This window comes from Cornus florida, unplaced genomic scaffold (assembly GCF_030987335.1).
Source record: "Cornus florida cultivar Cherokee Brave unplaced genomic scaffold, ASM3098733v1 CherokeeBrave_3.0.0_Hap2_Chr01, whole genome shotgun sequence".
Taxonomy (NCBI): domain Eukaryota; kingdom Viridiplantae; phylum Streptophyta; class Magnoliopsida; order Cornales; family Cornaceae; genus Cornus; species Cornus florida.
The window spans coordinates 106046255-106059986 of record NW_026775571.1 but is presented as its reverse complement, the minus strand read 5'-3'; the positions used below and the strand labels follow the sequence as shown (position 1 = coordinate 106059986).

At 33.7% G+C, this 13732-nt stretch overlaps 2 protein-coding genes across 2 annotated transcripts; one reads left to right on the top strand and one right to left on the bottom strand.

The window, feature by feature from the left end:
* The first annotated feature begins 1744 nt into the window (after positions 1 to 1744).
* Positions 1745 to 5840, top strand: LOC132312000 (kxDL motif-containing protein LO9-177). Its single transcript, XM_059810207.1, has 3 exons — positions 1745 to 1916; positions 4220 to 4372; positions 4689 to 5840. Exons 1-3 carry the CDS (start codon positions 1765 to 1767, stop codon positions 4789 to 4791), a joined length of 408 nt encoding a protein of 135 aa, XP_059666190.1. The 5' UTR covers positions 1745 to 1764; the 3' UTR covers positions 4792 to 5840.
* On the bottom strand, positions 5678 to 12275 carry LOC132311993 (DNA-damage-repair/toleration protein DRT111, chloroplastic-like). The gene is made up of 2 exons (XM_059810195.1): positions 11146 to 12275; positions 5678 to 6477 (listed from the first exon to the last, which is right to left on the bottom strand). The coding sequence occupies exons 1-2, from the start codon at positions 12025 to 12027 to the stop codon at positions 6181 to 6183; spliced, it is 1179 nt and encodes a 392-aa protein (XP_059666178.1). The 5' UTR covers positions 12028 to 12275; the 3' UTR covers positions 5678 to 6180.
* Between the last annotated feature and the right edge of the window lie 1457 nt (positions 12276 to 13732).

Genomic DNA, 13732 nt, shown 5'->3' with positions numbered 1-13732 from the left:
AATAACAACCTTCTTTTTTTCTTTGAATATATATATATATTAAAAGGCTAATACAAAATGTGATCCTTTAATTATTCTTTTTAGATGTTTATATTTAACAATATTGGTATGAGTAGTATCTTAAATGTTAGTAGCAGCTGCTGCTGCTGCTATATTCAGAACCAACAAAGATGGACGTAGGCTATTCACCATTACTATGAGTGCTACTAATACCTTAAATTACCTGTTGGGCTTGCGAAAGTCCAACACAAAATCCCATGTCTCTTAGTACCCAAATAGATGACCCTAGTAATTTGTGTTTATAATCCATATATATATATATGTATGTTTTTTCTGGGAAGTTTATAATCCATATATATATATATATATCTTGCTTGAATTTTTGAATGAAATAATTAATTATGATATTACAACATCCCAAATTAATCAAACATTTTTCTGTGCGAGTATACATGATTAATATAAATTATATTTATTTAATATAAATTAAGATGTCTGCAAACAATTTTTTGGGCAGGGATTAAACTCGTGATGTTGCATGTATATCTCAACTTCCTCGGCCTTGTCATTTTTTTTTTTTATGGAAAAATTTGAGATTTTGGATATTTATTCGTAGCCATCTTGACCAGTACCATATAAGTCTATAAGTGACAATTATTATATTATATAGCTTTATTATGAAAACAAATTATTTTTGGTACGTAAATAAGTATCAAAAACAATTGTCTGAAGAAGCGTGTTAGCATTCCTCATATATGATAATTGAATTAATTAATGCACCTTCATTCAGTATTCTTTCTTCGTGAAGGGATCAAAATATTTGGTTATATTGAATTGATGTTTTAAATTTAAAATTGAAAGAAATTTAGTTTAAAGTTTGAACTAATTTTTTTCGATCTTAAATTCAAGTCATTGATTTAATGCTCCTAAATATAAAATTTCAATTTTCATCACTTTATTTTTGCCATCAAGTGTCTAATTAATTCATCTTATCATGCATACTTATTTTGTTATAGCACTTGCACGCTTCATCAAAACACAACATTGCTTGGTAGTCAAATATCGTTATTTCAGACAATGTCATAAGATCAGGTGAATTCACAATAATTTAATTTATGTTCGGCTGCATGGATTTGGAATATTGGAATTGAAATTAGTGAAATTGAAAAAAAAAAAATTAATTCAATTTTGTTAGTTGCTTTCGGGATTAGCAGAATTGTTTCATATTAGTCATTGATTATAACTCATCATCGTGATTATTAGAGAGAGAAAATAAAGAAAAAAATATATATTGATGAGTACTTAAATCACTAGAGTCTTGTCAAATATGCGGTTAAATTGATGCATGTAATGCAGATAATTTCATTTATTTAGAGTTTCAAACCATTCTAGAATTCAAAATTTTTTGTTAATTGGTTGTCGTGAAATATTAACAAAGAAAAAAATATTAAAATTTAACAAAAATAGCTTATTAATCAATTTTTGATAAAAATATTTTACACACTCTGTCCAATGGATTCGACCTAAACATTTACCAAATATCAAAAAATAAAAATAAAAAATATATTTTACCTAAAAAATAAAAAAAAAAATTTGAAAAAATATTTTAAGTCGAAACAAATCGAGTTTAAGTTCTTCATGTCCCCAGGCCTTATTCGAACCAACTCAGTGTAAAACCCAAAAACTCTGGGCCTCTCATGAAGCCCAAATTTGAGTTTTGCTGTACGATTTTCTTATCCTCTCTCTGGTATAGTTAAACTACCAATGAGAGCAGTGTACTCTAAAGAGAGAGAGAGAGAGATGGATCAATCGGAAAAAGAATCAATCAGAGAGGCGTCCGAAGAGGTCTCCCGTGAATTCAAAACCCTAATCGATGCGGAGGAATTAGATTCTCTCAAGCAATTACAGCTCCTCATGTACTCTCTCTCTCTCTATATATATATATATTATGTATTTATATCTTGAATTGCATTTTATTGTTGAATAGAGGAATTGTAATTGAAACTAGGGATTTGATAAAGTATATAGGTTTGATTGCTTAGAATCGTTAAACTACGAAGGTTTTGTGTGAATCTGCAATCTGTATTTAGTTGTGTCCTTGCGCGTTGTATTACTGTGGTGTAAATTGCTATAGTCATGCTAGGGTTGATTCAAATGGTAACAAGACGTTGTCGTTTAGTAGTGCCTTGTTTTGTTGCTTGAACTTTGAATGCAATGTTTTTCATTATCTGGTACTCCATGAGCTAGTGGTGAACTTGTGCAATCCAAGTTTATCCAACTGCTAGGAAAGCTTTGAAAAGGAAAATATTGTTGCAATTGTAATTTTAAAGGGGAAAAAATGAATAGATGAATCTGTTGTCATGGAAATGAGAGAAACCCCAAAACTTAACAAAAAAGCGAGATCACGAAGAAAGTTCCTAGCATACAATGAATTAGCTCTGAAATGTATATGGTTTATATTTACTATCTCTTATAAGTTATATGTATTTGTTGAAATTTATTGGGTTCATTCGATAAAAGGACAATCTTTTTTCTTGTCTTTAGGCAGAAGCATCACAAAATGACACAAATAAGTTACACAAGTTATTTTGCTGGACATTGGCCAAATAAGTAGCTGGAAACTTCTTTTTCGGTTAAGTCCTGTTACTCTATTTACAGTTTGAGCATGAGCTGAAGAAGCCTTACAGCCTTTGTTTATGTCGATTTGTTGGCTTGATAGAATTTCAAATTTGAAGAGACCTATCTTCTATTTAATGTGACTCTATTAAAGAAAACATAGTAGTGAAGTTAGACTTGCTTTTAGCCTTTTAGGTGATGGCTGCCTTTCCCCGACCCATCCTCCAAAAAAAAAAAAGGGATACTCCCAATGGGCCAAATTGTAGAATTGTCTCCTTTATTTTGATTAAAAGGAACAGCAATCCATTCGATAATTGGGATTGCATTGCAAGATTTAAGGACCATTATTAGAGAAACCAAGTGTGGGATCCAAGTTGTGGAACATCTTCAAAGTTAGATTAGCTAAATAACCTCTTCTTATTATCTTTTGATGTACCTAATACTCAATTCCCTACCTTCCTACACCTCAGATCCAGACAAGACTTTTTCATTGTGCTTCTCATAACCTTCGATCTTCTTATTTTCCCCATTCATTCAGCTAATACCCCATCTTTCCCTCCTGTCTCCCAATTAAGCATCCAATATGGTACCTACACAAGAAAAAACCTTCGTATGCTTGTTTATCTGGCTCATATGTGAATCTCTTATCGTCATCATAACAGCCTTTAGAAATAGTATCGTCAAGGTCAAGCTGTCTATTCGAGGCCCAGTCACTTTGGGTGATTCTTAAACGCTATTCCTAGGTGTAAAATACCTGTATTTATTACTAAGCATGTGGATCTGTACCTTATATAATGCTTATTGTTGATCTATGGCAAAAGAATTTAGCACCTCAAATATTTAATGTGCATAAATTACAGAATTTTCGGATTATATCTTAATCTATTTGTCCTCAGTGTATACCTGTAGTATAGATTTTTAAAAGTAAGAGTACATGGGCTGAAACATGCTTACCAATTGTCTTTTCTGTGGCTAATTGCACTTTCTTCTTCATGGTTTTAAATATCAGTCATTACTTAATAATTTCTTCAAGAGGTGAACCAGGTACAGCCAACGTACTGGTCCTACAAAAAGTCATTACCCTAACTGTCGTTACAATATTGTAATGGACCGTGATGGGTGTTATAGTACTGTAACAACAGTTTCAGTGAGTTTTGCACCACTTCTGTCTAGCTTTTTTATTTTTTCAGAATTTCAACTCCTAAACCTACCCTAAACATATTCTAATACAAGATTCACTCTCTAAAGCTTAGATCTTTAATCAAGAACTTAGGACACTTTGTTTAGTTTTTTTTTTTTTTTTGATAAGTATTTTAATTTTTCCTATTTCCACTCGACTTATTTTTTATTTTACTACAAATCGTTGGTAATCAGTTGTTGTGATCGACTGGTAAAGGCCATAGTGAACATTGCTGTAAGGTTCTGTTTTGAAATTTGAAAGAGAAAGGAAAGAGCTTATATAAAGTAAGAGAAAGATTTAGTTTTATAGATGTAACTTGATTGTTAATTGTTGGGGAAATTTTAAAAGTGAAAATTACTACTATAATCTAGGGTGTTTGCTACTGTTTTTCTTGTACTTTTTTTATTGTGAGCCAAATTGCAGATTGGGAAGGTTGCAGGACAGCAATGCGGTTCTTTCACATTTTAACGAGTACTCAGAGAATTGCTTTGAAGAGGTTTCAAGTGATTTCTCTAAAAACACACGTCTCTTACAGTCTATGAAGTCAGACCTTGATTACATATTTCAGAAGCTGAGGTATCACTTCTTATAGTTTCCTTCATCATTATTGTAGCAGAGTACTTGATTACAAATTTAGTGCTGCTTGATTAAACGGTTGCCTGCCGTGATGGTTGGATGATAATTGGTCTCGAAGTAGTTTCAAGATATATGCATGTGTTCGTTGTTGTTGACTTTGTGCAGTCTTGAAAGTTTGTTAGTAGCTTCTGAGCTTGGTCCATAAATTGCATTTACTGTCACTCCTTCTCTTCCCCCATGACGAATTCCACCAATTGTTTCTCATTTTAGATTTTGATTCATTTTTGTGATTTGATTTTTTTTTTTTTTAACTCAGGAGCCTAAAGATGAAGATTTTGGCGACCTATCCAGATGCATTTCCAGATGGTTCAACAATAGAAGCACTCGACAGAAGACCGGATCTTGAAATACCCCAATGAGCCTAGTTACTAAACATCTCAAAAAGTACCTATGCTACTCTTCCCATGGGGAGGGAGGGGGATTTGAAGAAAGATTCTATGTTAGTTGTAGATTCACATGGAAAGTTTCATGGTAGAGTCTTGCTGTAATTGTAATAGTAATAATTTAAATAAAAATCTTTCAAGACTATTGTGGCAACAGGGTTAGCAGTTTCTTTTCTTGATTGAAGCACATTGCAAAAACTGGAAAAAAAAAAAAAAAAAAAGGGCTTACCCTGTACCTAAATCTTCAAATACCAAACTCTATAATTTCAATTTTAAGGATTTTTTAGGCTATGTTGCCCGCTACCGTGCTCTCTATTTTTCACTATGTACCCAGACAAAATTTCAAACTTCATGGATCAGGACGATTATGATACATTACAATAAATGATAGAAGTTTAGTAAGTATAACTTTTCACCTAAATAATACATGTTTACTGAATCTCAACATCTCTCTACAACACTCCATATTTTCTTATTATTATTTCTAGTCTTCTATATTATTCAAATGAAAATATATATGAAGAGAAATAGTATACATGTTGAATTTTTTAAACATAAAATATATATATATGTATTATATTATTTCTAGTCTTTTGGCTGTGGACTTAACCCAGTACAATTGACCAATAATAATGAATATTAAGAAAAGAATCTACTAGCAACCCACAACCCTAATATTAAAAACTGATACAAGAGAATTGAAGATAAAAATCTTAGGTACTAAAAACAACAAAACATAGAAACAAACCACCTTTGTTATCTAGTTTCCTTGTCAACAAGACATAAATATTTGTCTGCCAAAAAACGAATATATATATATATATATATATATATATATATATTAGCATTCTACCCAACCTAGTGAAAGATAAATCTAAAATTATAACATTAATAAAGACAAATACATTCTCAGCAAGTGATTATTACGTAGTGCAAAAGTAAAAGCTTCAACAAACAAACATGAGTGAGAGCAATAAATCTGTACAAGTGGGACCAGCACTACGCCCAAAAAAAAAAAAACCAAAGAGCGACTGTCACAACTGCACTAACTGAGAACTTGATCACAGTACACAAATTGCTGATGGGTGTTTCAACCAAGTGCCACAATCCATTCAACAAAGCTATTGATGATTGTTTGTTAACATTACAAGCATCATTTGGACCACCAACCCCGATTCAGAAATTAGATCTTACCAACTAGCCAGATTCAGAAACTAAATCTTACTCCCGAGTTCGGAATATACTTGCATCACTGCCTAGATTATCATATTCACCGACAAAATTTCAAAAACTTCTTCAATATGCAAAATGAGGCAGTTCAAATTCTTCTTCAACATGCATAATAAGCCAAATATGACTGTTTTCTCAAGAGTAGCCAGGGATTTCCCCCGGCATTGGAGCCAACTCATTCTTATTGAACTTCTCTTCCTCATAGAAAGAAGCATGAACCACCCTACCCCCAAAAAAGCGACCTTCGAGGTCAATAAGCGCTTTAGTTGTCTCCTCTGCTCTCTCAAACTGCACAAAAATTCTAACTGCCTCCTCAGCTGGAAAATTTGGCTCCGTTATCTCAAATATGAGGACCCGAGTCACAGTTCCGTACTTGGCACACTCTGATCCTACCTCCTCTTCTAGGTCATCATCTACCTCACCAGGGCCCACCTTCAAGGGAAAAGCACAACCAGTACTGTTAGTCACCAATTCTCATGTTCCTTTCCTTCGAATGAAAGTCACAAACATGAAGAATTAAGACAAGAAACAATGCCAAGAATATGACATTGAAACTTGCCACCAGAAACACAGGCTAAAACAGATTCGTGATTACATCATTATATTTTCCAGGGAAAATAAAATAAGATACAAAGCAAAGGAAATAAAAAATAAATAAAAATGCAAAACTAATATTACATTTATAATCACACCTCATATGGAATTGGAGTACAAATGCCAACACTGAACTCTACAGAAAACATAAAAACTCTTTTCTTTTTTTTTTTGGCGTGGGGGAAGAAATATGCAACAGCCATCAATGGCTGAAATTGGTAGAAAGACCCAATTAGAGCATCTAAGTATACAAAGCAAGCTTCTCCATATTCATCAATGCAAAGTATTCTAAAAGAACTTTTTAGTGTATAGAAGAACATATGCACACAAACATACATATATATACACACACGCATCAAGCTTCAGACCCACCACATTGGCCAAAGAGAGCATAAAGCAGTAGTTATCACCAGAAAGGAACGGGGAAGTGGTAAGCAAAAACACAGAAAGGAAATCATCTAGTTAAACTGTTTGTTCATGTCTAAAATGCAAATGGTGGTGCATTCCATACTATTGCAGATTAAATATTCTGCAAATTAACATTGCCCAAGCTTTAGTGATATGGCATATGCATTAGAATAGTGATCGGTAAAGACCGGAAAATCAGAGGAAATGCCAGCCTCAAGGGTATGAAAATTCTAGGAAAGAGAACACATCATTAGAAACACCAGGAAACCGGCTATATGACTTCACTCAGGGGCTTCCTCTTCCTTTAATTTGCTAAAATTAGTTATCAGAAGAAATCACTAACTGAGGATTGCAATTTCAACAAATGGAGTGTATTTTTTGAAATACACAAAATGGCCAAGATTTTAAATTCTCAGGAATAATTTGCTCAACAAATATCCATATGCTTCATTCACCATCTATGTAATTAAAAAAAGACACGCCGAATTAAAAAAATGGAGGTGGCATACATGCAAAATGCCGTAAAGAAATGCCAGCATGTATCAGTAATGCACTAGATAAATGAAGGCCATACCTGATATCATCACATCCAGGACAATGCATCACAAAAATAGCTCCTAAATCCTTGTTTCATTATTCATAACCCTCAATGGAGCTAAGCAACATAATACAGATGGACTATTAATAGCTGATGACTTCCTAACAAGACACTAATCCCTCAAAACATGGTGGGGCATGAACCATGGTGATGAGAAGTGCAGCCCATGCCAGATTTTAGCCATTATTTTCAATAATTTCCAGCAAGTGTAAACCATATAATTTGGGGGCTTGCTCGAAAATTTCATAACTAATTTTGACATATAAAACACATGGATGGACGATTAGCACCTGGGTACGATATGGAAAGAAAACGATATAATGAAGGTTTTAAACACAAGTGCACAATGTTGTCTGTTTTTTTAGTTCCAAGTCTCCCGCAGATTAATAAATGCATCTTAAATTCCAGATCACACTTCAAGACTTCAAGTAATCAAATTATGTACATTTTATAACAATAGAACAGACTTCCAGTTCAAATTTTACTTTAATCAACTACTGGTAGAGAAACTCTAACTTTGGAATTTAAGCAATGATCCACAGCTTAGTTCTAAAATCAATATAAAGCGTCAAAATTTTAAAACACTTCAACATGCTCAATTTTTCTAGTCAAAGTTGCAAGCTGCTGTTCAAATTGTTATATAACTCAAACAGAAACCACCTACTCATCCACAAATCCCCGCCAAATGATCAAGACAATTAAGCAATATCAAGGCAATAAAAACAAAAGTAAATCTAATTTACAAATTTTCACAAATATATTTGGCAAGCACCAGAAAATTGGAGGGAGGAATAACTCAATGCAAGTCATTTCATGCATATAATTAACTTTAACAATGAAAACCAGGAACCTGAATAGAAACTTGTTGAAAATGAAAAATAGAAAAAGGACCTTCTATTTGGCGGCCCAACCAAGTATCTCACACCATAAACTTGGCTGTTGCTAAGACACACGTAAGCAACTGCCTTGGTGTGACAAACTACCAAGGCCAATTATAGGTGCTATGTAGCTCATCTAGGCCAATGACAGCCTAGAAGTTGCTTTGGCAGTGCTACCTTGACCATTATTTTGAAAATCTAGGCGAGGTTTCAATAACAATAACCAAAAATCATGAAACATTCTCGCTCCACGAGATTCACTCTTCAGCTTGTGATTGATATCATCTTCTAGTTGTCCAAGCTTCTGATTGTGTGAATGAATCGTCGTGAACACTTTGATGCACTAGGATTGTAGATGATCAAAGCCACCAATCACCATCTAGATGATATGACGATAAATGAAAAAAATAAAATTCTAGCAATTTTAATTGCTGAGATGCACTCACAATGCTTGCAAGATGCCTCTTAATGCTTGGTGTATTTTTCTGAATATATTTATGGTCTCCATATAGACTTTTGAGGATGAAAGTATTAGGGTTTTAAGAGTTTAAAACCTCTTTTGAAACTGCCATATGCACAGTTCAGTTGATCCAAGATCAAGGTCGATCAATCAAACATCCTGCAATTTGGATTTTCCAAATTTTTTATCCAAAACAGTTTTTTATGCACCCAATACTACTTTTAAAGATGAATCAAAATATGGTTATGACGAACCCAAAACATGAATCAAAATAAGAATGTATGATCATAAAACCCCTAATTTGGTGAGTGCACAACTGAGAGTTGAATTTACCTTTATATCCTTACCGAATCTTTGAGATTTCGAGAAAACCTTTGATTGAGGTAAGTCAACTAACTAAAAAAACTTTTGAAATATATAAACCAACTAAAATAAAAAATAAAAACTCTGTTTTGTACAAAAATTTTAAATAAAAGTCCTATTGACATAACATTAAGTTCCACCTATTTACCCAAAAAAAAAAAATTAAGTTCCACCTGTCACTACTTATTGAACAAGGTAAGGTCTGATACCTTTACATGTAAAACTAATAACAAAATGGCATTTTAAATTGATCATATCCAAAACAAAGTGTATAAGAAATTTTTATGCTTTCAAACTCCTGCTTGGCTACCATGAATAGATTACTTAATAAGATGCTTAGAACTATACACTGAATTGACAAGACAAGTACGGCAGTTACTGGTAACCTAGGAGGAGGAGGAGGAGGAGGAATTGAGTTTGTGTTGTTAATACTAGCTTTTACAAAAGTACAACTTCTTGAGAGCTCCCCATGGATTTAGGAGTAGCAACATGTGCAAAGCGAAGAGATGTGATGAGCTTTACCAGTTATAAATGAACAAATAGAAAAGTGTTAAAGTCCTCACTGTCCTCTTAGCTTCATCATTGTAAGTTATTAGACGTTTATATTTTTCCAAGGCATATGATTAATGTTCACCAACAAAAGCCTCCTTCCTCGGGCAATATAAATTTCAATCTTAAATTCTTGATAGTTCCCACAAAAGAATCAAAGCAATATTGGGATCGGGAAAATTCTTCCAGTGCGTTTAGGTGGAGGAGATTGAAGAGGAACGAAAGCAGATGGAGGAATTGAAATGCTTATACAATTGTCTGGAAGTTTAAGTAGGAATGGGAAGGAAACTAGTTAATGAGAAAACGAGAGTTCTTTATTACTCCTAGCCAACTATACTTGTCCTCTCAAAAGTGTGCGCATTTAGAAGAAAGGAAAGGAAAGGAAAGGAAAGGAAAGTCAGTGGCTGATTGTTTTGCTCCCTTGTCACTTTCTTTTTCGTTCCATTTTAGAAATGTTCTGGCCTTTCCTACTAGAGAAAAATAATTTCCTTCTTTTCCCTCAATAATTAAAACAAGTAAAGAAGAATTTACTCCTTTCCTCTCTTTTCCCTCCCTCAACATCCAATCAAGGGAAGGGTTATAACTTCTCCATTCTCTTTGACACTGTATCATTGGGGCAATGCCTAATTACCTATATTTATTCCATGCATATTGGTGCATATTGGTTGGGAAGATGCAACTAAAGTAACATGTTTTATCCTTAAGTCTCATGATTTCATAGACCTTCGATGGTCAAAATGAGGCATGCAAAGCCTTTGGAAGCCTTGGAACCAAATGAGATAAAATAATTAGTTGGCCTCTCTGTTAGCCTTTTCATTGCCCTCATCATCGGCCTTTGCAGTTCATATTCAATGTTATTTTTCGGTCGTTTTGGTGTGGATGGTTCACAATGTTCTCACCTTATTTAGTATTAGTCTTACCTACTCTTTCATTAGACAAAGTTCTCATTCTCTTCTAAGTAAATTCTGCTAAGAAATTGAGTGTTTTTGTTATGGGACTTCAAAATTTTGTAATACATTAATTTGGAAATATAACCAGTTTACTGCATTTACATGGGAAACAAAAACAAAGGGTAAGAAAGAAACCAGAACCATTTAGTTGTAGTAACAACATTCTATACAATCAACAAATTATGCCTATCAAATCCTTTATTACAAAAATGGGATATTGAATATCGAAAAGGCATTCAAATAGCTCAAAGGCAGGAACTGACTTGGCAAGTTTAATAGAAAAATCAGTATCATGCATACCATGTTTCTGAGCAGCATAACCCGAGTTGGAGGACCATTGAAGTTCACACTCTTCACCTTCTTCTCAGGCTTAGACTCACTCGCATTGACAATAACACCTGCTCTTCTATCAGTCTTCTTGGCCATCAACGGGGTCGTGATCCCCTGTTCCTTCTTTCCAAGCCCTTGCCCTTCCTTCCACCCCATTTTGGCCATCATTCTTTGTGCAGCAGTCATCTGCCCACCTGCACCAACGCCCAACCCACCCGACTCGGACTTCCCTATACTGAAACCATCTCCACTTGATGGCGGAGACGGCGACCTTGGCACCGCCCCGCTCATCGCCGCACGCCTTCTCCATGCTTCTTCACCGGAGATATTCAGCCTCGCATCCCCATGATCCCTCTCTCTTTCTTTCTCCGCCACCTCCCTCTCTCTCCTCTCCCTCTCCCTCTCCCTTTCCCTCTCCCTCTCCCTCTCCTCCTCCTCCTGCCGCCTCCTCTCCAATGCCCTCTTCATCTCCGCCTCCACTGCCTTCTTCTTCCTCTCTATCCTATAGTCCTCATAATCATTAGGCCTCGCCGGGTCATATTCCTCAAAAACCGTCGATTGGACCCCGACGAGTGCCGGTTGAAAAGCTGGGCTCCTCGCCCCGTCATCGGCCACCACCGTCGTTACCGTTGCAACCGACGGAACAACAGTCTTTGGCTGCGCTGAAATTAGGGTCTTGGGCTTGTTTTGAGATTTCAAAATCGTTTGGGCCGGCGCAAAGGACGACGCCGGTTTGCGCAGAGTTGCTGGCGCCATTTTGGCGCTGCTCGACCACACATTGGACGAATTGGTGGTTCTTTCTTCATCTGTGGATGAAGGTGGAGGGAGATCTCCGTATAATCCACCAAGCATTGGTTCAGTGAGCTTCAAAACCGTGTAATTGAATCTGTGATTGAAAGCTGAGGAAAAGCAAAAATGGAATTTGAATTTTGGAAAGATCGGCGATGAGCTTCGCGATTGAAAGTTTTGTGATTCGGAGTTATTAGGGTTTGAATTTGTGCAAGTTTATATTGGGGAGAGTTTGATTACAATATTAGGGTTTAGTTTTTCGGAATATGATCGAAGCAGAGTGTTTTGTTAGTCAAGTCAAGATAGATAAAGTATGTATTCAATTTGATATTTTCTAATATATATATATATATATATATATATTTTTTTGGTAAATTGATATTTTGATATTTTCTAATTTGAGCTTAACTATGAAATGAATGATAGAACTTGGTTGTCTCAGATTGAGCTTGGAATTTAATTTTTAAATTTTTGGTTTGAGCTTAGGTTCAACCCTCAAAATAACAGAGTTGCACCTCTTATTTTGTATCAAAAAATTGAATGAAAAAAAGATTAATGTCATCTCCTGTGAGTTTTTTTTTTTAATTAACTTAATAATGTTATATATAATATATATATATATACATATTTGTGGACTTAATTAGTATTTAAAAATACATAAGAAGAGATTTATTTTTTTGAGATTTGAATAACAAAAAATGAATCAGATTGTTTATATAATATTTTTTTTAGATGCATAGAGTTTAAGTTTGGACAATTCACCAGAAGCATTAACTCACTGGCTATCAAGACATCTGCATATTGTTTATATAGTACACTTCGGGTTTTAATTTAAGTGTGGACAAATTTTTTTTAAAACTCAAAATTTTCTTTAATATTTTTTTTTAGAGGAATTTTTTCTTTTCTTTTTTTTTTTTTTTCGCCAATTAAATTTTTTCATAAGATGTACAAGAATTAGGGTATATCCGTATTTTTTTCATAAGATGTATAAGCATTTTTGGTAAGACCACGAGCTCAATACAGTAGCTATAGTTTTTTGTTTTTTTTCAAGGCTATAGTTTCAGATTAGGTTACTATTGTGGATAAAGGAATTATAAAAATTGAGGGTGAATGTATAAAAAAAAAAAAGTTATTAATTCTCAAATATTATTACTGTATACCAATCATAATTAAAGCAAAAGAGAGTTGAAAGAAAAGGTTGGCCACAATTTGAATAATACAAATATATATAATAAGAGTTAAACTTCGGATTTGTGTTAGGCTTGAGTTGCTAATGTATCAACCTCAAGTCCCATCGACAAACTTGTAAACTTTTAATCGTCTTAAATTGATCAATTGATCGTAAAATTTCATAATTAATAATGTCATTTTTTTAATCTTAAATTGATTATGGTCAGAGGGGGCAATTATTTTTTTTGAAATCCCGACTTCGTCCCTAGATATAGATATATATATATATATATGATAAAGTGTAAAAAAATCCCTTAAACTATTACCCCTTTTTAAATAACTCTCTGAACTAAAAACTGTATCCCTGAACTATTGATTTGTTGCAATTAAGGTCAAACTCATCACAAAAAACTTTTTTACCCTTTCTTATTAAAATTTTCATTTCTTATTAAATTATTTTTATTATATTTTCTCTTATGTAAATATTAATTAAACTATTTACCTTAATTTTATTATAGTATCAATTTATCATAAAAATGAAAAAAAAAAAGAAAAAAAAAACAAATAGATTTGTGACTACCATTTTCTAAATTGATTA